The 22,173-nt window shown below is 38.9% G+C and overlaps 2 protein-coding genes and 1 long non-coding RNA gene across 3 annotated transcripts in view; all 3 read right to left on the bottom strand.

The window, feature by feature from the left end:
* Positions 1-2,348: 2,348 nt before the first annotated feature.
* On the bottom strand, positions 2,349-5,161 carry LOC146673788 (uncharacterized). The gene is made up of 3 exons (XR_014908822.1): positions 5,088-5,161; positions 4,814-4,930; positions 2,349-3,568 (listed from the first exon to the last, which is right to left on the bottom strand). It is a non-coding gene; the product is annotated as an uncharacterized LOC146673788 (long non-coding RNA).
* A 223-nt stretch (positions 5,162-5,384) lies between these two features.
* LOC146673787 (butyrophilin subfamily 1 member A1-like) lies at positions 5,385-9,095 on the bottom strand (the record flags this gene model as incomplete). The annotated part of the gene is made up of 2 exons (XM_085401019.1): positions 5,385-5,706; positions 8,738-9,095. Coding segments are annotated over 2 exons (579 nt in total), but the record flags the coding sequence as incomplete, so codon positions are not given.
* A 6,210-nt stretch (positions 9,096-15,305) lies between these two features.
* Positions 15,306-22,173, bottom strand: part of LOC146673786 (uncharacterized) — an 11,790-nt gene continuing 4,922 nt past the window's right edge. Inside the window, exons 2-6 of the mRNA XM_085391581.1 lie at positions 21,238-21,588; positions 19,962-20,175; positions 18,511-18,575; positions 17,799-17,909; positions 15,306-16,538 (exon numbers count right to left, since the gene is read on the bottom strand). Of these exons, the coding sequence (XP_085247707.1) occupies positions 15,874-16,538; positions 17,799-17,909; positions 18,511-18,575; positions 19,962-20,175; positions 21,238-21,588 (1,406 nt within the window). The 3' untranslated portion in view covers positions 15,306-15,873. The remainder of the gene's footprint in view (positions 16,539-17,798; positions 17,910-18,510; positions 18,576-19,961; positions 20,176-21,237; positions 21,589-22,173) is intronic.

The following is a 22,173-nucleotide window of genomic DNA, read 5'->3' as shown; positions in this document are numbered from 1 at the left end:
CAACATAAAACACTGCAAATCACAACACAATTAAATATAAATTAAAATATGAAAACAAAAAGAAGATGCATATTCTCTGTTATATAGGCCTGCATGAATAAACTTTTCTGAATCCTTTATCATCCGCAACTGAAAATAGTTGTGGATGATTACTATACTTTTCTAATGTGACGTTGTTGTCTCTGGCTCTCTTTCCCTCCCGCTCTGTTCCTGTGCTACTGAGAGTGTAACTACCGCCCCTCCCCCTCTTCCCAGCTCAAAGCACAAGTCCTGTGCAGAGTGAAGCGGAAAAAAGTGCGAGAGAGGGTGAGAGAAAGAAAAAAGAAAAAAAAAAACTCGCATCATTCACGTCAAAGAGTCGGCTCTAAGAGCCGTTTCGTTCGCGACCGACACATCACTATGAGCTACCATTCTGAAGCACTAGTTTTAGCATTGCGGCTTCTTTGAGCTAAAAGTATCCAAAGATTGAATGCTCTGTTGTCACTAATGCTTGCCAGTGAGATGCATGCATAAACAACAGGTATGAACACAATGACAGAATTTTTCAGAACTGGTAACAAACATCTTCTTGGATGGTCTTTTAGTAGACAACAAATAATCACACAAGCAGTTGCTAGCCTAGCAAGCACAGCTAATGTCTTTTCACTAAAATGGCTAACCACTTTCATAACAACAGACCCTTTTGCACTTTAACGTTCTTTTCCACTGATAAAGAAATTGGAAAAGTGCTTTTTTTAATTTCAGTAGAATTCATATTTTATTTCTTCCAAGTGTTAATTTAACATTTTAACACTAGATTAACGTTTTGGTTACACAACAGATATTTAGCACAATGCAGTTTTAAATAATATAAGCCCCCATATAAATAGAGATATTTAGTGATTGTGGAAAAGTAAGTAAATGGTAAATGGACATGCATGTCACCTATATATCACCTTTCTACAAGTCTTACTCACCCAGTCACACACATTCATGCTGGGCTTATGTCTCAGCACTTTTTAACATTTACATGAATGTACTGGGGTCAAAATGAGGTTCAATATCTGATACTTTGGTGTGCATTCAGTATGAGAGCATTAAGAATGAACCACATCATTGACAAATCAGTGACAGTGCTTTGAGGTCTGTGGTCTCTTTGAGCATGTGATTCTTCTTGGAGAGGTCTGCCACCCTGTGGCAGTTGGAGGACACTACAAATGTTAAGCTTTTCGAGGCAGAGGGAAAACTCGGCTGCTCAACACTCGGCATGCCTTCACTTCTCAGCCTACCATCTTTTTTTAATTGAAGACAATGACTAACCTCATTTTTTTGTTCCCCTTATACATCAATACAGCTTTTATACATATGCTACTAAGAAAAAAAGAAAAACACAAGGGTGTTTTGGGGGGGAAAGAAATTCACACATTTAATCTTCAATGCATGTCCTTCTTTACTACATTAATGAATCTACCCTGTGGTCCTCCAAGAGATCCACTACTCTGTCAAACATTAAATTAATCTGTGTGCATCCCACTGAACAAAATGTAGTTTACTATGGGTATCTTCAGATAATCAGACTATAAAAAGGCAGATAGGTAAAGATTCAAATTTCTTAGTGAAACGGAGGATTAAAACCCAAAGTGTTAATTTTTTTACTTTTTTTGTTTTATATTAAATAAAATAAAACCCAACAAGTCAGTTTGTTAGATCATCTCATTCCTCACTTAAAGATGGAATCGGTTTAATTTTTGTAACTTTTTTTCTAATCTTCATATAATTTATACCATAACTACCTGTGATCTGAACAAGATTTGTATGCAATTTGTAAAGTACTGATGAGTGCATGCAATGAGCACATAAAAACAAACCAGTTCGTTCTGAGAGGCCACGTCCCCACAAATTACAACCTCATCTAACATCTGTGCACAGACTGAACTCTGTCTTTGTTGACAAATGTAACACAAGCTCAGAAGGGTTAGCTACTTCTGATCTTATCAATGCGCAGGTTTCATTCTATATCCACATAGATTCTGGGTTTGCCAATAAAGTGTAATGGAGCTGCGACTAAATGCTCTTTCCATTATGAAATATTAGCTCATTACGAACGGCTAGCTGTTTATTTTTATCATTTTTACTGGCCAAAAATCGCTTACCACTGTTGCCTCTGAGAAATTAGGTTGTGAGTATATATATATATATATATATATATATATATATATATATATACACACATATTTGAGAAAATCATATTAGAATACAGGACTTTGTTGGGACATTGTGCTGAGAGATTTGTAAAGTACTTTCACAGCTGGGTGAAGTTGGTGGAAAGTTACATTTTAATAATAACTTAAATGAATGCATGCCCTTGTACAAAAAACATCACCAAACAAAAATGATATCATTTGGGATTACAGATGATAGATGACAAACATTTTTACATGAGCCACTGAAACCGAGCTCACTGTCCAAGTTTAGCAAATGTAACGTTTCAATTACAGAAATACAAAGATACCCTTTTGCACATTTTATGCAAAAACCTGGAAATATTTTTAATTAAAGAACAAAAGGGTTAATGTATGAGCAGGATAAATACATCATGATATATACAATAATTCAATAACAATTAAGCTTACTTGATTTAGATTCTTGGAAAAGATATCCATGCTAATTTTAGCACAGAACATTTTGTTTTTTCCCCCAAATCATGGTAAAGTATCATTGTCTGTGTGATTTTGCAAATGGTAATGCAAAAAAAAAAAAAAAAAATCAAAGACCTGTATCTCTTACATACTTTCCTTAGTGATTAATAAAGTATTCTGATTCTGAAGGACTAGCTTCGTTTTCTGGAAATACACCACCGGGCTGGCTCAGTCCTTTTAAATTCCATTTTTCTACTACTTATTTGAACTCTAGTACAATTTACGTTTCATTTTGTTTTCATTTCTTAATAAACTTTTCTGTTCATCTCCTTCAGGTAAATTTCCCAGGAGGTTGTGATGCTTATTAAATTCTGTTAAATGTGGAAGTACTGAGGAGTGTCTACGCTGAGGAAGGCGGGTGCTTCGATGGGGTGAGACACTGGAGTTGATCATCTGTTGGCCACTGAGATCAGAAGAAGGGTTGGATGTTGGTGAATGTAGTTGTAAAATATCTGGACTGCTGTACATACGGTGGTTTCTTTGAGATACGTGACCAGGGACTGGAAAGCTGTCTTGTCTTTTGATAACAATTTTCGAACCCCTGCTTTTGGGTAAGTTGCCAGATTTTGTAGTGTTAATGCTGGTTGAAGCTGAAGATGGGTTTGGATTGTACACACTGGTGACGTTATTAATGTCAGGGCTATGATTTAAGAATAATTGTGAGGGTTTTGGAACATCTCCTGTGGTTGTGGAATGGCGTCGAACAATTGTTGCCCTGTCGTAGTGAGTAACTTTGTTGTTCTGTATTTTTATGATCTCATCGTCCATAAGAAACTCATTCATCTGCCCATTGTGGCCATTTACCAAGTTGTCCGTTGTCTGTAGGTGGTAGCTTTCACACGTTATACTTCGATCTGATGACTTCTTGGTCACTAGCTGCTTTACAATAGCTGTAAAATAAAAAAAAAAAATTAAAAAAATCAGAAGAATAATCTAGTTGTAGAAAGAAACCAAAATGTATACAGCTACAAGAGAATTACCCTGCTTTTCACTTTATTTATGACTTCAGAAAACACTTTCCCAATCACTGTTTTGGGAAAGTAATTCCCAGGACTTATTTCTCCAGCATGTCAAACAGACAAACAGATTGGAATGAGATCTGGGGAATTTGAAGGGCAAGTCAACACCTCAAATTTATTGTTGGGCTCCTCAAACCATTCCTGAACCATTTTTGCTTTGTGGTAGGGTGCATTATCCTGCCAAAAAGGTTCCACAGTTATCAGGGAACACCTTTCACATGAAAGGGGATTGTGTATAAGAATGTTTAGGCAGGTGGTACATCGAAATAACATCTACATGGATGGCAGGACCCAAGGTTTCCCAACAGAACATTGTCCAAAGCATCACATTGCATCTGACAGCTTGCTCTTCTCCATGATACCAGGTGTTCCCCAGGTAAGCAACACAAACAAAGCTGGCCATCCAGCTGGCCATTTCTTCCATTGCTCTGTGGTGTAGTTCTGATGCTCATATGTCCATTGTTGGTGCTTTCAGTGCTGGACAGTGGTCAGCACTGCCACCCTGACTGGTCTTTGGCTATGCATATGCAGCCCCTTATGCAACTGCAATGCACCGTGTGTTCTTACACCTTTCTATCAGAACAGGCATTAACTTATTTTGCAATTTGAACTACAGTAGCGTGTCTGTTGGATTGGACCAGACAGACCAGCCCGTGTTTCCCACAACAATTAGTGAACCTTGGCCACCTATGATCCTGTTGCTGGTTCACCACTGTTCCTTTCTTGGACCATTTTTCATAGATTTTGACCACTCCAGACTAGAAACACCGCACAAGATCTGCAGTTTTAGAAATGCTCTGACTAGCCTAACCATTCCAATTTCTTAGACTTGCCAATTTTCTCTGATTCTAACATCAACTCTGAGGGCAAAATGTTCACTTGCTCCATAATGTTTCCCACCCACTAACAGGTGCTATGATGAAGACAAAATCAGTGGTCATAATGTTATTAAGAATCAGTGTGTGCACTTCCCAACACTGATTACTGATCACTGGACATACCTCACTATAAAATATGTCTAAGCTGCTCAGTATATATAAAAGTATATGGCTCCGTGGCTTGCCTTGCTGTAGCACTGTTTTTGTTTTCGTCTTTTAGTTGAGAACTGTTACTTACCAAATTTGCCACATGGCTTAAACAAAAGAGCAATCAGTCCAGCTGCAGCTAAGAGAAACCCAGCTGTTCCTCCAATGGTGATGACAACCATTTGAAGATCAGATTTCATACAGCCAGCTAAAATGACATAACACTGTGCAGTTATATAAATAACTTGGAATATTTTGAAAATATAAAATACTCTAAAACATAAACCTCACATGGATGAAAAATGCAAATAAAACATGATTTTAGGTGTAAGATGTACACATGTCACAGTGAAGTCCCTGCATACCTGGTATGAGGATTGTTGTTTCCCTTGTCAGGTTAAACTCTGGTTGATGAACTCTGCAGGTGACACTAAATGACATAATTAGTGTTATATTAGTGAAAAGCTCATTTTACTGATGGTGGTTCGTAAAAACATTATCTGTAGTATTGTGCAAAAGTCTTGAGCCAGTCTTCATTTATATGGGAAAAAGTGTCCTCGTGGACCGTGACCTTTTCATTGTGTGACGTGTCCTGCAAAATAATTATTTTTTAAAGCTGTGTTTTACCATCTTCCTGGCAGAATAGAAAGAGAGAGGTTCAAATGTTTTGCAGAGTATGTAAAACATTTAATGCCAAGATGAATATTTTGTTTCCTCATTTCTAAACCACTTTACAGATGTTTTAGAAAGTATAAGTATATATTTATAACCTGCTGGTAGCTCTTTGCAGAGTGGCTCTTCGTGTCACAGTGAAACATCCACGGGCATCTTGCTCTCTTTTTGGATTTTCCTCAGAGATCTTTTTTCCTTTGTCATCCAGAAATGTTATCTGAGGCTCTGGCAGCCAGCAGTTTCCTTCGCAATGCAGAGCTATGTCACCGCCCTCCACTGAAATCACCGAAAGCTTTGGCTCCGAAACAGCCACTGTAAAAACAACAAAAACAGATTTATATATCTGCCACACATGTATCCTAATTTCTTGCTTGTTCTACTCTTGTTTTTATACTAAAATATATGATGTCTAATCCTAAATCTTTTTATAGAACTTGCTTCTGAAGAAAAATGAAAGGCACATACCCCCATAAAAACTGCTGTTAAACAATTCAATTATTTACAGTGGCTTGCAAAAGTATTCGGCCCCCTTGAACTTTTCCACATTTTGTCACATTACAGCCACAAACATTAATCCATTTTATTCAAATTCCACGTGAAAGACCAACACAAAGTGGTGTACACGTGAGAAGTGGAACGAAAATCATACATGATTCCAAACATTGTTTACAAATAAAATAAAAGTGGGGTGTGCGTAATTATTCAGCCCCCTGAGTCAATACTTTGTAGAACCACCTTTTGCTGCAGTTACAACTGCCAGTCTTTTAGGGTATGTCTCTACCAGATTTGTACATCTAGACTGAAATCCTTGCCCATTCTTCTTTGCAAAACAGCTCCAGCTCAGTCAGATTAGATGGACAGCGTTTGTGAACAGCAGTTTTCAGATGTTGCCACAGATTCTCGATTGGATTTAGATCTGGACTTTGATTGGGCCATTCTAACATATGTATATGTTTTGTTTTAAACCATTCCATTGGTGCCCTGGCTTTATGTTTAGGGTCGTTGTCCTGCTGGAAGGTGAACCTCCGCCTCAGTCTCAAGTCTTTTGCAGACTCCAAGAGGTTTTCTTCCAAGATTGCCCTGTATTTGGCTCCATCCATCTTCCCATCAACTCTGACCAGCTTCCCTGTCCCTGCTGAAGAGAAGCACCCCCAGAGCATGATGCTGCCACCACCATATTTGACAGTGGGGATGGTGTGTTCAGAGTGATGTGCAGTGTTAGTTGTCTGCCACACATAGCGTTTTGCATTTTGGCCAAAAAGTTCCATTTTGGTCTCATCTGACCAGAGCACCTTCTTCCACATGTTTGCTGTGTCCCCCACATGGCTTGTGACAAACTGCAAACGGGACTTCTTATGGTTTTCTGTTAACAATGGCTTTCTTCTTGCCACTCTTCCATAAAGGCCAACTTTGTGCAGTGCACGACTAATAGTTTTCCTATGGACAGATTCCCCCACCTGAGCTGTAGATCTCTGCTGCTCGTCCAGAGTCACCATGGGCCTCTTGGCTGCATTTCTGATCAGCGCTCTCCTTGTTCGGCCTGTGAGTTTAGGTGGACGGCCTTGTCTTGGTAGGTTTACAGTTGTGCCGTACTCCTTCCATTTCTGAATGATCGCTTGAACAGTGCTCCGTGGGATGTTCAAGGCTTGGGAAATCTTTTTGTAGCCTAAGCCTGCTTTAAATTTCTCAATAACTTCATCCCTGACCTGTCTGGTGTGTTCTTTGGACTTCATGGTGTTGTTGCTCCCAATATTCTCTTAGACAACCTCTGAGGCCGTCACAGAGCAGCTGTATTTGTACTGACATTAGATTACACACAGGTGCACTCTATTTAGTCATTAGCACTCATCAGGCAAAGTCTATGGGCAACTGACTGCACTCAGACCAGAGGGGGCTGAATAATTACGCACACCCCACTTTGCAGTTATTTATTTGTAAAAAATGTTTGGAATCATGTATGATTTTTGTTCCACTTCTCACGTGTACACCACTTTGTGTTGGTCTTTCACGTGGAATTCCAATAAAATTGATTCATGTTTGTGGCTGTAATGTGACAAAATGTGGGAAAGTTCAAGGGGGCCGAATACTTTTGCAAGCCTCTGTACATGGTGACAAATCACAGTAACAGTTGTCTTAAGGTTATTATTGTTGAAAGGGTCTTTAACCGTACAATAATTTTAAGAAGCTGTGCTTTTCATTAAGTAAACTACTTTTTTTCAAAAGCTACATGGAGTCAAGCCAAAGTAGATGACTGTGGTTTGTCAAGGTGTCCCTTCATCCGAAAAAACTAATTCTGTGCCCTGTGGAAAGGAAATGTATTTTCTGTGAACCAATCTTTAATTATGCCAACTTTTGCAGGACCTTAAATCACATATTTATCAAATATCATAAAATATGCAATTCTGTCAAGTAGTAAAAAGCAACAGCAAGAGACTAAATATAGCTGGTTATATGCCCATCTTCAAGACTAAACACTAGATAAGGCTGGTGCTGTTTAAAGGTCAGTTTTGGAACAGTAAACGTAATGATGTAATGATGTCCCAACGCTGCAGTCTGACTAAACATATACTCTGATAAATAAAAGGACAGTAAAGGAGAAAAAGATTGATAGATAAAATGATACCAATGAACCATGCTGCCAATGAGGACCAGTCAACCAGTGAACATAAAGCACAGTGGTGAGCTAAAAGTTTACAGCCAGTTATAAATCTTAACTCCCCATGATAGACAGAATCCAACAGATGAAGATAGTGAGCAGAGGCATTCGTGTAAATGATACCAATGTAATCCAGGAAGGGTTTTCCTTGCAATGAAAGAGAAACATGATCAGTTCATGAAAAAGAATACCAACTTCAATCAAGTTAATAGGACGTGATTGAACCTGGTCCTGCTTAAGAACGAGTCCTCTGAATGATGATGATGTGAATAGCTTATCCTGGTAAAAATATATCGGATAAAACAAAGTCTCCAAAGTCATGGCAAGCAAAATGTTATATAAAATAAAAAAAGGATTGTAATATCTACATTATGTCACCATGGAAAACCATAAGGTCGGTTGTCTTATTGTAAGCCTAATTGAACAGTTTTGGTTTCTAAACCCCAACCCAGCATCAACTAAAAATGTAGTACAGGTAAGTTATAAAAAACGTTTCTTTTATAGCCTTACACATCCTCTATTATAAGACTTGGTGCATAGCTTTACTTCATAATTAAACTACATGCTGCTAAGAGCTCTGACTCTAATGTACATATAATAAATGGGCAAGGATTCAACTCTCAGGCTGGTGGACCACACAGTTCACAGCCGAATTACCAATGTGGAAATGAACATTAGTAGACATACCCACAACCAGCTCCACTTTTGTAACCTTCCTGATGGCATTTTTCTGGAATATGAGGCATTTGTAGTTTCCAGTATCAGACACCTGCACATTGGAGATTCGTAATGAGATGTTTCCATCTTTCAGCTCTTTCACGATGAGGCTTGTCCTGTAATCGAAGGCTGGATTCTTCATCTCGTAGGCCTCACAACCATCCCGGTACAAGAAGACAACATCTGGCTTCAAGCCTTCCTTGGACCACTCAACAGTCGGAAAGTCAGTGTTGTCAGAGATATTAAAACTGCACGGTAGAATAACATCTCCACCAGCAAAGGCAAGAACGTGCAGTGGCTGACCATGAGCACGGGATCCGCCTAGAAAAAAACCCACAAGAGGAATAATCAACCATATTTATACTAATAAAGCTGTGTGCAAACTCCATCTGGATTGCCTCCTTTACATTATTCTATGTGTTATAGGTGAAGAGAGCTGAGAGCTACAAGGCAAACTCTGCAATTTACCAGTCTTTTTAAAATACTGGTCAATACGCAGAGTATTGACCAGTAGGATTACAATTATATTACAGAGAAAATGAAGTATAACCTATATGTTTTTATCCCCATGTTAAATCTGTAAGGGCATAAATCTGTGACAACAGAGATAGAGGTAAACCTTTGACTTCAACAGGAGAAAAAAACCTTTTAAAAATTTTTAAAATTCTTTTTGACTCCTCAAGGCTCCTGAAATTGAAGTTAATTTAGGTAATATTTGAAAATTACCACCCTAATGAGAGCCCAACCGAAAAAAAGCACCAAGGCTGTTTTTTTTTCATAGCACTTTAAACGCTACAATCAGCTGTATTTCTAATAATCTTCTCAGCTGCATAAATTGCAGCTGTAGTTTTCTGTGATGCAAGTACATTGGAGGCTTAGTCACTCGAATGCATTTCTCATCGATTTCCTCATAAACATTTGATATGCACTGAGTTTTCTGTTGGGGTTCACACAAAATGCATAGTATTTGGTTAATGGTACAACTATTGGGACGAGTCCATGTGGTGAAGTTTGCACAGTGTTCCTGATTGGTTTAGGACGATTAAGATATTGTTCACCAATAAAAAAAAACACAGGTTGAACTAGGGGTGCACATCAGTGAATAACACTGTTCCACTTCTTGACAGAAAAGGAAAGGTATAGTTCATGGGGTAAGGGGATGACCCCAAACCTGTAAGATGTATAGTTTTTATATGAAGATGTCCCACACTGTCCCACACAAACATACTCTATGTTCACTTTGTTAGGACTCAGAAAACTGTGACATTCAATTAAGATAAACATGTCATGTCAATAACACAAGTACACACTCACCAGCCAATTTTTAGGTACACCTGTTCAACTGCATGTTAATGCAAATGTGATGGACCGAGCAGTGAAGGAAACTTAGGCACAGGTTAAAGTCCAAAAAATGATTTTTTTATTTAACCCAAAAAACATAATTGGTTAACTCATGCAAAAAGAATCAAAATCTTGGGCCCATAAAAGAGGTCAAACTAACAAAACTCTACTCAAAGTTGACAACACAACTGATAACTCAAACAAACTGCCCTAACTTAATGCAACAAAGGGGAAACTTAAATAGTGGCTGATCAGCCCACAAAAACAGGAAAAGGGGTAAAACACACAAAACCTAACTAAACCAAACATACTGAACTCTAATTCCCCCCCCATGGTCCTGAGTTATGGCGTGAACCAATTTGTAGCCTTCCTTTAAACCTCGCTCCGCCCCTTTTCCACCTCTTGGCTCCTTAATCAAGGGACTGGAACAGCTGCAACTAAGGTAACTCAGAAAACAAAAGATTAATCATACATAACAGTGTAAACTAAAATGTGCGCACTTATTTTAGAATGCAGTGTTATGTGGATATGTGAATGAATTCTAAACCAAAACCAGTTATTTATTGTTCTGTAAATAAATTCCTATATTTAAAGAAAGAAATGTGAATGCAATGTTACTTATAAGCCTCTACACTAACATGGTGATATTACCACTGTGTGGCTGTAAGTGCAGCCATCACAGCAAATATCTATTCACACAAATCACATGGCGACAAATTATTGCATTAAGACATGCAGACGTGGTTAAGACAACCTGCTGATGTTTAAACTGTTTAAAAATGAGAAAGAAAAGTAATTTCGGGAACTTTAAACTTACAGTGGGGCAAAAAAGTATTTAGTCAGCCACCGATTGTGCAAGTTCCCCCACCTAAAATGATGACAGGGGTCAGTAATTTGCACCAGAGGTACACTTCAACTGTGAGAGACAGAATGTGAAAAAAAAAAAAAATCCATGAATCCACATGGTAGGATTTGTAAAGAATTTATTCGTAAATCAGGGTGGAAAATAAGTATTTGGTCAATAACAAAAATACAACTCAATACTTTGTAACATAACCTTTGTTGGCAATAACAGAGGTCAAACGTTTACTATAGGTCTTTACCAGGTTTGCACACACAGTAGCTGGTATTTTGGCCCATTCCTCCATGCAGATCTTCTCGAGAGCAGTGATGTTTTGGGGCTGTCGCCGAGCAACACGGACTTTCAACTCCCGCCACAGATTTTCTATGGGGTTGAGGTCTGGAGACTGGCTAGGCCACTCCAGGACTTTCAAATGCTTCTTACGGAGCCACTCCTTTGTTGCCCGGGCGGTGTGTTTTGGATCATTGTCATGTTGGAAGACCCAGCCTCGTTTCATCTTCAAAGTTCTCACTGATGGAAGGAGGTTTTGGCTCAAAATCCCACGATACATGGCCCCATTCATTCTGTCCTTAACACGGATCAGTCGTCCTGTCCCCTTGGCAGAAAAACAGCCCCATAGCATGATGTTTCCACCCCCATGCTTCACAGTAGGTATGGTGTTCTTGGGATGCAACTCAGTATTCTTCTTCCTCCAAACACAACGAGTTGAGTTTATACCAAAAAGTTCTACTTTGGTTTCATCTGACCACATGACATTCTCCCAATCCTCTGCTGTATCATCCATGTGCTCTCTGGCAAACTTCAGACGGGCCTGGACATGCACTGGCTTCAGCAGCGGAACACGTCTGGCACTGCGGGATTTGATTCCCTGCCGTTGTAGTGTGTTACTGATGGTGACCTTTGTTACTTTGGTCCCAGCTCTCTGCAGGTCATTCACCAGGTCCCCCCGTGTGGTTCTGGGATCTTTGCTCACCGTTCTCATGATCATTTTGACCCCACGGGATGAGATCTTGCGTGGAGCCCCAGATCGAGGGAGATTATCAGTGGTCTTGTATGTCTTCCATTTTCTGATGATTGCTCCCACAGTTGATTTTTTCACACCAAGCTGCTTGCCTATTGTAGATTCACTCTTCCCAGTCTGGTGCAGGTCTACAATACTTTTCCTGGTGTCCTTCGAAAGCTCTTTGGTCTTGGCCATGGCGGAGTTTGGAGTCTGACTGTTTGAGGCTGTGGACAGGTGTCTTTTATACAGATGATGAGTTCAAACAGGTGCCATTCATACAGGTAACGAGTGGGGGACAGAAAAGCTTCTTACAGAAGACGTTACAGGTCTGTGAGAGCCAGAGATTTTCCTTGTTTGAGGTGACCAAATACTTATTTTCCACCCTGATTTACGAATAAATTCTTTACAAATCCTACCATGTGAATTCATGGATTTTTTTTTCACATTCTGTCTCTCACAGTTGAAGTGTACCTCTGGTGCAAATTACTGACCTCTGTCATCATTTTAAGTGGGGGAACTTGCACAATCGGTGGCTGACTAAATACTTTTTTGCCCCACTGTATGCACAGTTATAATTTTACATTTCACTCAGTTCATGCATGCAGATGAATTATACTTGGGGTTACATATAAATACATGTTTTTCTTTTTTTTTTCTTTTTTTTGCCATAATCATACATTCCTGTTACTGTATGTATACATGATATAAAATCCCACTTATAACACCCAAGAGGAACTTTTTCTGCTCTTCTTCTAAGTGTCAGAAATATAATCCACAAATTTTATTAATAACGTTTTGATCGGACATCATTTTCCAGCTAATTGACTTACAAAAGGTAGCGGCATCAGGTGAAGCAGTTTATATAAACACTTTCCCATAGCAGTGGAAGATAAACAGTAGCAGTACTGCTTGCATCTCCTCAGTACATACACTGAAACATCCTCGTGATGATGTGCTATACTGGCTTTAACCGGCTTTTCGGGTTAAAAAAAGAAATAAGGACATTTAAAGAAATCCAAACGCATGCTTGTTGTTTTATCGATTGGCTCCTGTGATTCTTATTCTGCCAACCGCAGAAAAAAAGCATTTTGCCGTCAACTGTTCTATTAATTTTGTCTTTCAGCGAAATGCTTAATTTGTTTCTCAAGTCATGTTTCCATTTGAATAACTGTAATTTAACTTTGACATGCGCAACGTCAATTTAAAGCAACCCGGCTCTCTTTCTTACCTATATAAGCTGACAACAGACCGGCAATCACGAGAAGACGATGATACATCATCATTACACAGTTATTAATAAAACCAGTTAAATGTTTCAAAAGTAATCATCCTCTCCTCAGACACAAGCGACTCTTTAAGATCAGACTTGCGAAAAAACAGTCACACTGAATGAGAACTGAATTGTCAACTTCAGACTTTGGACCTGGGCTTGGGTGTGTGCTATGGGTGGGTGTGTTAAAGATTGCTACACTTTTACTTCTCATTCGCTTACACATGACACGCCAACACCAGCTCTAACTTCCCTGTAAAATACAACAACAACAAAACAAAAAATGAAAACACTAACTTGAACTCCAAGACGTTTAAAGGATGGCTGGAGGTCCATATTGAATTTGCAAATCAAGTGGGTGGGTGGTGGTTCCGCTCTTCTATTTAGAGCGGTATTTCCTGAGATGAGCTAATTAAAACACACACACACACACAAATATTTATGAATATTTAATGTAGCAGGTTCAAAAATAATAATTAAAAGACCTCAGCTACAAAAAGGAGAAAATACAGATTTATCATAAATATGATAGTATTAGACAAGCTTTCACTGACAGATCCGTGTTGGATTTTTTTCCTTTCATTAATAATTATTAGAAGACTTTTTGTGTAACCCTGACTACACTGCAAAACGAGAATTCATTTATTCTAACAGGTTAGAATGAGACGTGCCATCAAAGGTGGTGTGACAGCTACCTGAAAAATCTGATTAAAAATTATCTTAAAATATAGTGATTCTTTTTTTTTCTACGTTTAATTAGACAATCCAGCAATATCCACAATAATACTTCAATAGAAAAACTTGACACTTAACAATTTTTTCAGATACTGAACTGTATTAAGCTATTTGGTAATTTGACTCCAACGACCCATCAAAGCAGAAATAATTCCAGTGGTGACATGATTTAGGACAGGATCCCCAGACTCTACATGGGAGTGAAGATGAAGATTGCAGCTTGGATGGGTCCAAGAGGCTTATTGCACGGATTGGAGAATGAAAGACAGAAGAACATTAAGAACTAAAGCAAGCAAAGTAGAGCCTGGTTGGCTTGGAGAAGGCAGGCAGGAACATGATTAGATTAATGACATCAGTCACGAGTTTGAGAGTCATTTACATGGAATGTTTCAGTTCCGCCACAAGAGGGTGCTCTTCTTCTGTATTCTGCCTTAAGGTGATCATTTAAATGTTCCTCAGTTTCACATTAAAACAAACAAACAATTGATTTATGCCAAATAAGATGAGGAAAAACGGATGACTATTAAATGTATTATTCTTTTTACCTTTCAAATTGCTCTTAACTATAAAGATTCAGTAGAACTTAAAAATCATCTCAACTGTTAACAGGTATTTCAAAATATAAAGATTAGAAAATCCAACAAACTCTTAAACTGTGCAAGGTCTGTGTGTGTGCTCGCGTGCATGCATGTAAGTGAGTAACTGAGTAGTTACAGAAACTTTCTTCACATAGCATCAAGTTAATTCATGTTTGAAGTCAGAGTATCGTACTTCATTAGCTTCTTATATTCAGGAAATGTCTAACCTGCCCAGAGAAGGTGGTATTTCTGGATCATTTTCACATGCTCAATTTTCCTCTGGGATTAATGAAGTTTCTCTGATTCTGATATGTCTTTTCAGCTGCAACAACATGTTGTTGCATCTCTGGCAAATGCAGTTCCGCATTTTAAGTGTTGCACTGAATGCTTTCTTGTTCTTTTTCCCTATTAAAGCCCAAAGATGCCACCCAAATACACATTTAGGGGTTGAACTATAAAAAAAAATAGGAATTTTTTGCAGTTTTTCACAATTCGCAGGTGCTCTATGAATGTAATCCCTGTGAATTTTGGAGGTTTCCTGTACTTCAGTAGTTTTCACACTTTATTTTCTTTCAGGTTTCAGACTAATATTGTCTGAAGAAATAAACAATGAACTTGAGTGTGGAAGAAATACAAAGCATAAGCTTGAGAAAATGATCATTTTTGTTTATATGACACATAAATATTTCATTAAGTATTTAGCTTTTGAAACCTGAAACATTAAGCCAAACAGAACATTTTAAATTTGTATTACAAAGCAGTTTTAAATAATGTAAACCCTCAATACAACCTTTGACATCAAATGTTATGGTAACATAAAGCAACATTTACATTACAGTAAAACATAAATCAAAATTAAGGTACTGAGATTCAATAAAACATCAACACACACACACACACACACACACACACAAAATATGTTGGTTATATAATACATCCAAATCTGATTCATTATGTTTAATGCTCATTAGCTTAAAACCCAAGACTTCATTTTCAGCTCTTACCTTTTAAATAACTGTTGGTGTAAAAAAATAACCATCCATAAACAAAAATACAAATAGGAATTAAAGCAGTCGGTTCATGAATGTCTGCCTAAGTGTTATCCATCAGCATTCTAGCCATGCTTTACATGGATTTTTCCCCATAGCACAACCAAATGCAAATCTTATAAAAGAACTATAAGGCCAAAGTAATTTCAAAGTTGATATCTTCTAGTTTCTGAAGCCAAGCTTGTAAAACATCTGGCTAAGATGCAGTCATTAGTAGATGTTAACTGAAAGTTTTCCGGTTTTTGTTCTCCTTTTGTGAATTGGCAGCTCATGACTCTTCAGTTAAATCTTCCAGTACATAAAAGCGGTTATTACTGCAAGCTAAATGAGAACCTCCTGAATAACTTCTATGCAGTGGTGAGAATGCATCTTGATCTAGCAGGGCTTCAGCTTCACTCTTTGAGCTGCTAATGTGGTCCAGCATTTTCTCTGCATTGCTGGTTAAAGACAAGCTAGGTAACGCTAAAGACATAATAGCAGGACTACTTCTGTTGCGATGTTTTCTTTGGATTGGTTGGCCCGGTGCTGGACTGCTGTTTTGCCTCTTGACTCCTAAATGTGAACCTTTGTGGTGTAAACTGCCAGATTTTGGAGGGTAAGTTTTGGTTGAAGCTGTGGATTTTGGATTATAGTCATCAGCACAGTAACTAGCGTTGGAGTCAAGGTCAGAATAATGATTGAAAGGTTTTTCGGGGATTTCTGGTTTGGACGTGAAAAGGCCCCAATTTGGTTGGTCATGCTGGGTAGCAACAGCACGAGACGGCTGATCATTTCTTTTTAGCTGGCGAATGATCTCTTCTTTCTCCTGAAGCTCTGACTTGAGTCCAGCCAATCTTTCTTTTAGCTGCTCAGTTAAACTGTTTAACATATTTTCAGTGCTGCTATTCTTTCTTTGGTCTGATGACTTCCTGTGAAGACGCTTCTTTTTTTGGGCTGTGTAGACAGAAAAAAAAATGTGTCATTAATAATGTGACATTAATTTACGGATTAACAAGAAGGGAAAGTAAAAGCAACCCAAACTATTTTTGTAAAAGAAGACATAATTTTAAAGTGACTTTAGCTGTGAAGCAACAAAATGAAGATTTTTCCCACCAAACATTCGAATCTGAAGGTAATAAAAACATTAAAACACTTATAGGCAACTTTTCACAAGCTTGTCGCCCGTCCTTAACTTCACTGCATAGTTGTACTTTCTTTTTTTTGATTGGTGTCAGGTACAGGACCACCACCAAGGGAGGCACTGGGCACCCACCAAAATTTGCTGGCCCCCCAAGTGACCCCCAGCACCAAGAACACAAGTGAACACAAGAGAGGGCAAGACACCCTACAATGAGTTGAGACATTAACTTGTTATTTATTCCTGCCTATATCATTTTTGTCACTTTAGATGTCCCTCACTGTTCTGTCTTTGGTGTGCCACCCCGATATTTTTTTGGCCCCCATATGAAAGATTTCTAGAGGTGTCCCTGAATAGACATGAAACAAGTAGAGGTACTAAATAAAGATATTTTGGTGATTATGGAGAAGTAAATGTTATGGACTGGTACTTGTATATCACCTTTCAACTCAGTTGAGCAGACATCTAAGTCTCATTCACCCAATCACATGTGTTCATGCAGCGCTTAAGTACTTTATAGCATTTACATGAATGCACTGGGGTCAAAATGGGGTTCAGTATCTGAACACGGATACCTCAGCGCGTAGTCAGTCAGACGAATCCACCAGGCTTACGATTGGCAGATGACTCGCTCTAACACCTGAGCCACAGCTGCCACTATGTGTGCCCCTTTGGCCATTAAGAGCACTGCAACTATATTTCTAGCTTTTGTTTTATAATATGTGACATTAATAGACTTTCACAAGTCTTACAGGACATTGTTTTTTTTTTCTTTTGAAGAGTGGGTTGATGTTTTTGATAGCACTAAAAGCAAAGCTGTTGCTATTGTTTTTTCTACTGAAACAAGCTGTCTTTAAGTACGAGTAAGTACTCAGCAACAGCACTTTGAGGTCTGTGGTCTCTTTGAGCATGTGGTTCTTGTTTGAGAGGTGCATGTCTGCCATCCTGTGGCAGTTGGACAACACTACAGACGTGAACCTTTTCAAGGCAGAGAAAACACTTAGATGCTCACCACTTCGCTCATGTCTTCACTTTTTTAGCTGTATCATCTTTGTTAAATGAAGACAGTGACTTACTTGATTTATTGTGTTCCTTATATATCAGTAGAGCTAAAATAGCTGAAAATAAGACAGAAGCCAACCCTCCAGCAGCAAAGGCAGCGGTGCAAATGTCGGAGCTGCAGGTGGCTGAAATAACACCATGCATGATGTTAACATCTGATCACATTATCTGCTAAATCACAAACATGATGTCTTCAACATAGAACTGATTTTCCAATATCTAGGAACTATGGCAAACTAAGCAGCTTCCTTTCTTAAGAAGTGTTGCATAATCACATAAATGGCTCCATGTATACAAAATAGAACACATTTATGTTTTTATTTTATTACAACAAGATGTTTCCCGAGCTAATTATCGGAAGACTTTGCAGACTATACCTGAAAACAATTGAATCACCTTCGACTTTCTACAACTCAGATGTGATATAATGCAAGAAAACTGTTTATTTAATGAACAGATTAATCAAAATGCATATGATTTGATTTGAGGTTGGATATGTGTGGTGGTAGTTCTTTTTTTATTTGTTTTAGTTAAAAAGGGACAATGTATTATATAAAAATGATTGTTGTCATTTGATGCACTGTTCCAGAGTTTAACACTAATTTGCATCTGGAGTTCCTGAGCAGATTGGAGTTTTTAAAAGTAAGTGAACTTCCTGCAACAGGCTGCATTTCTCTTATTCTGTTAGCCAGCAGGTACATGTGTGATGTTGAAGTCCCCGTGTACCTGATATGAGGATCTTTGTCTCTCTGGTCTGGTTGATCTCTGGCTGGTGAACCCTGCAGGTGATGCTGTGAGAACAAATATGGCACATGCAAGTTGGTTAGTTTTAGAGTAAATTAGTAACATTTTATGTGGACAAAGGTGTTTTGTTTTCAAAAGATTTTTAACATTAAGTGCCCTTTGTCACCGATTCTGTTTAGAATTTTTATGGACAGAATTTCTAAGTGTAGCCAAGCGGTGGAAGGCTTTCACAGAGAATCTCATGTCTGCTTTATACAGATGATGTGGTTCTGTTGGCATCATCGGGTAATGGCCTCCAGCTCGCACTGGAACGGTTCGCAGCCAAGTGTGAAGCGGTGGAAATGAGAATCAGCTGGAAAAGGGAGGAGTGCCCACTCAGGGACGAGTTACTGCACCATGAGTGATTGCAGTGATGCAGACGCCATACTGGTCCATCATGATGAAGGGAGAGACGAGTGTCAAAGTGAAGCTCTCTGTTAGCTGATCAATCTACCTCCCTACCCTCAATTATGGTCATGAGCTGTGGGTAGTGACTGAAAAAACAAGATCGCAGATAGAAGCGGCAGAATTGGGCTTCCTCCGAAGAGTGACTGGCCTCCCCCTTAGAGAGTTGGGCCATTCGGGAGGGGCTCAGAGTAGAGCCGCTGCTCCTCCACATCGAAAAGAACCAGTTGAGGTGGTTCAGGCATCTGACAGTGTCAAATGCCTGAACCACCCGGGCCTCCTCCCAGTGGAACACTCAGCTGCTTGGGAACGCCTTGGTGTTGCTATGGGCAAACTGGAGGAGGTGGCTGGGGAGAGACAGGTCTGGGCTTCTCTGCTTAGACTTCTGGCCCCGGATAATTGGAAGAAGATAAATGGATGGATAGATGTTTTTTAAGAAATTAAATATAATGATGAGTTGGGGAAAAAAACTGGCTGCTTGTGTCTGATTTACTTACCAAACATAGTATATCACTGGTTAAATCTTTTAAGAAAACAGGATCAATTTAATAGAACCAAATTTAATTTTTTTTTTTTTTTTTTGGGTGCTCCCTTTAGGGGTGACTGCAGCAAGTCATCCATGCACATCTCACCCTCTGCCCTCGCTCTTTTCTTCACATCTCTTGTGTCTATTGCTTTGGACGTTTAAGACTTCACAGAGAGAAATACGTTCATACACAAGAGTTTTACCTTTAAAGAAATCATAAATGCCAATGACCAGTCAAAATAAGGTCATAAGATTTAAAACGATTCCTGTTCACATTGCACTAATGATGTCTTAACTCAACAACAAGTCTGTTTCATGATACATGATGTACTGCATCGCAACCTCTTGCAGATGAGAGAGCAACTTCTGATGCGTCTGAGGCATAAGGAAAACATTTTGTTTATGTTACACAAAATAAATTATCAGTGAGTTTTGAAAGACGGAGCAATGATGTCAGTTGAACCTGCTGTTTGCTTCCTGCAGAGTAACTCTTTGTTTGACGATGAAACATCCGCTGGCATCTCGATCTCTTTCTGAACCTTGAGCAGGGATGTCGTTTCCTTGGTGATCCAGAAATGTTACCTGAGGCTCTGTTGGCCAGAAGTTCACCTCACACTGCACAGTCACCCCACATCTTTCAACCGAAACCACTGAGAGCTTTGGCTCCGAGACTGCACCTGTAAACAAAAATAATCTAATCAGGTGTGCCAACTGAATCTTTCATCTGTCATCACTTCCTGAATAACCAGCTTCATGACTAGTTTTATGTGCATAATTCAAGCCATCGTCTTAATTAAGCTTCAAGCAACCAACTATACCAAATGTAGTTCACTGTGAGTAGCTAAAGATAACCAAGTTATCAAAAGGTAAATAGGTAAAGATTAAAATCTTTCTTAATAAAATTAAACACTATAAAAAGTCTTCTTTAGAAGCTTCATTAGAGGGAAAAATCGACCAATTAATCACATAAACTTGGTAAACAACTTCAAAGAGACGTGATTTTTAGAATAACTACATGGGGAACAAATAGTGTACACAGTTTACTCTGTACACAATTTAAAGTACTGGAGAGAGCACACAATGACAACATAATGAGGACAAAACCAGTTGAACCTGAGACACTCTGACGCACATGTGTGCACAGACTGAACTCTCAGCCTTTGTTGACACAGTACTTCACACAAGCTTAGAAGTGTCAGTTACTTCTTGTCCATTCACAAGCTTCATTTCATACTCACAGTAAACACAGGTTCTAGATTTACCCACAAAGTGTAATGGAGCTGCTAAAAAATGTTTTCTATTATGAAATTACTATTGAAGTATTAACAACTAGCTGTTTTTTTTTTTTTTTTGTCATTTTTATGGGCCAAAAATTGCTTAGCACTGTTGCCTCACAGAAGCCAGCTGTACTGCAAAAATGTCTATCTAACCATGTGTTACAATCTTACAATCAGCCAAAAACTCTTTTTGATGCTGTTTTGAGAGGCGAATACTACGAAAATTACACTCAAGCAAGTGTGTTATCCTCTTTCATCATTTAGACGTGACTTGGCTTAATCCATCAAAATGCCGTCGCTGGGTCTATTTGGACACTGAATCTGAATAATTCACAGAAATGTATAAAAGGAGTCATTCACATTACTTGGTTCGTTCAGCCTACGATTTGATAAACTAGACAAGGTTCGAGGCCTGTGCAGCATTCCTAGCTTTGGTTATTTAGTGAACTTGAGAGGACGTACGAACAACAAGCTCCACTACTGTGACCTCCCGAGGAGCATTCTTCCAGAGCTTGAGGCATTTGTACTTCCCTGCATCAGACATTTTCACATTGGAGATCCTTAATGAGATGTTTCCATCTTTCAGTTCTTTCATGATCAAGCTTGTCCTGTACTCAAATACTGCATTCTTTATCTCGTAGGTCTCACAGCCATCCCGATACAGGAAGACCACGTCTGGGTTCAGACCTTCTTTGGACCACTCAACAGTCGGAAAGTCAGTGCTGTCAGAGATCCTGAAGTTGCATGGTAGAATAACATCTCCACCAGCAAATGCTAGAACCTGCCTCTGTTTACCATGTGCAGCATGTTCACCTAGGAAAAAAAATACATAAATATATGAATAAATGTTTTCATTTAATGCTACATTTTATACTACTTATTCATCTCTGGGTGAGGGACGAGCAGTCTAAACAGATCTGCCCAGACCTCCTTCTCCATGGCATTCCCAAACCAACTTAATAATGTAATTACTCCAGTTATTTTCAGGTGTGTCCTCAGCAATTCTCAATCCCGAATCCACCCAAAACACCCCACCTAGGAGTCATCCAGTCATAATTACTTCAAACGGCTTCTATGAAGAATAAGCAGTTCTACTCTGACTCTGAAGGCCTGAATTTGTCACAGTCCCGGGTCGGTGACCCAGTGTTTTTGGTTTTTGTACTTTTACTTTTGATACTATTATGAATTATGACTGTTTGTGTTTTGGTTTCCCAGTGTTTATTCTGTGCTCCCTCTGTTTTGTGTCATCCCTGCCTGTGTATCCCCTCTAGTGTAGTCAGGTCTCTAAGTCTGTGTCTTTGCATGTGTGTGTGTTTCCTGTTTTACTTTGAAGGTCCGTGTCTGATCGCAGTGTGTTCAGTTATCACCTGTCCCGCCATGTCAGACTACTCCCAGCTG

The sequence above is a fragment of the Rhamphochromis longiceps genome, linkage group LG3 (genome assembly GCF_057381845.1).
Source record: "Rhamphochromis longiceps isolate RC_006_pf linkage group LG3, R_longiceps_female_GT1.1, whole genome shotgun sequence".
Lineage (NCBI taxonomy): Eukaryota > Metazoa > Chordata > Actinopteri > Cichliformes > Cichlidae > Rhamphochromis > Rhamphochromis longiceps.
This window is presented reverse-complemented; position numbering and strand designations above follow the sequence as displayed.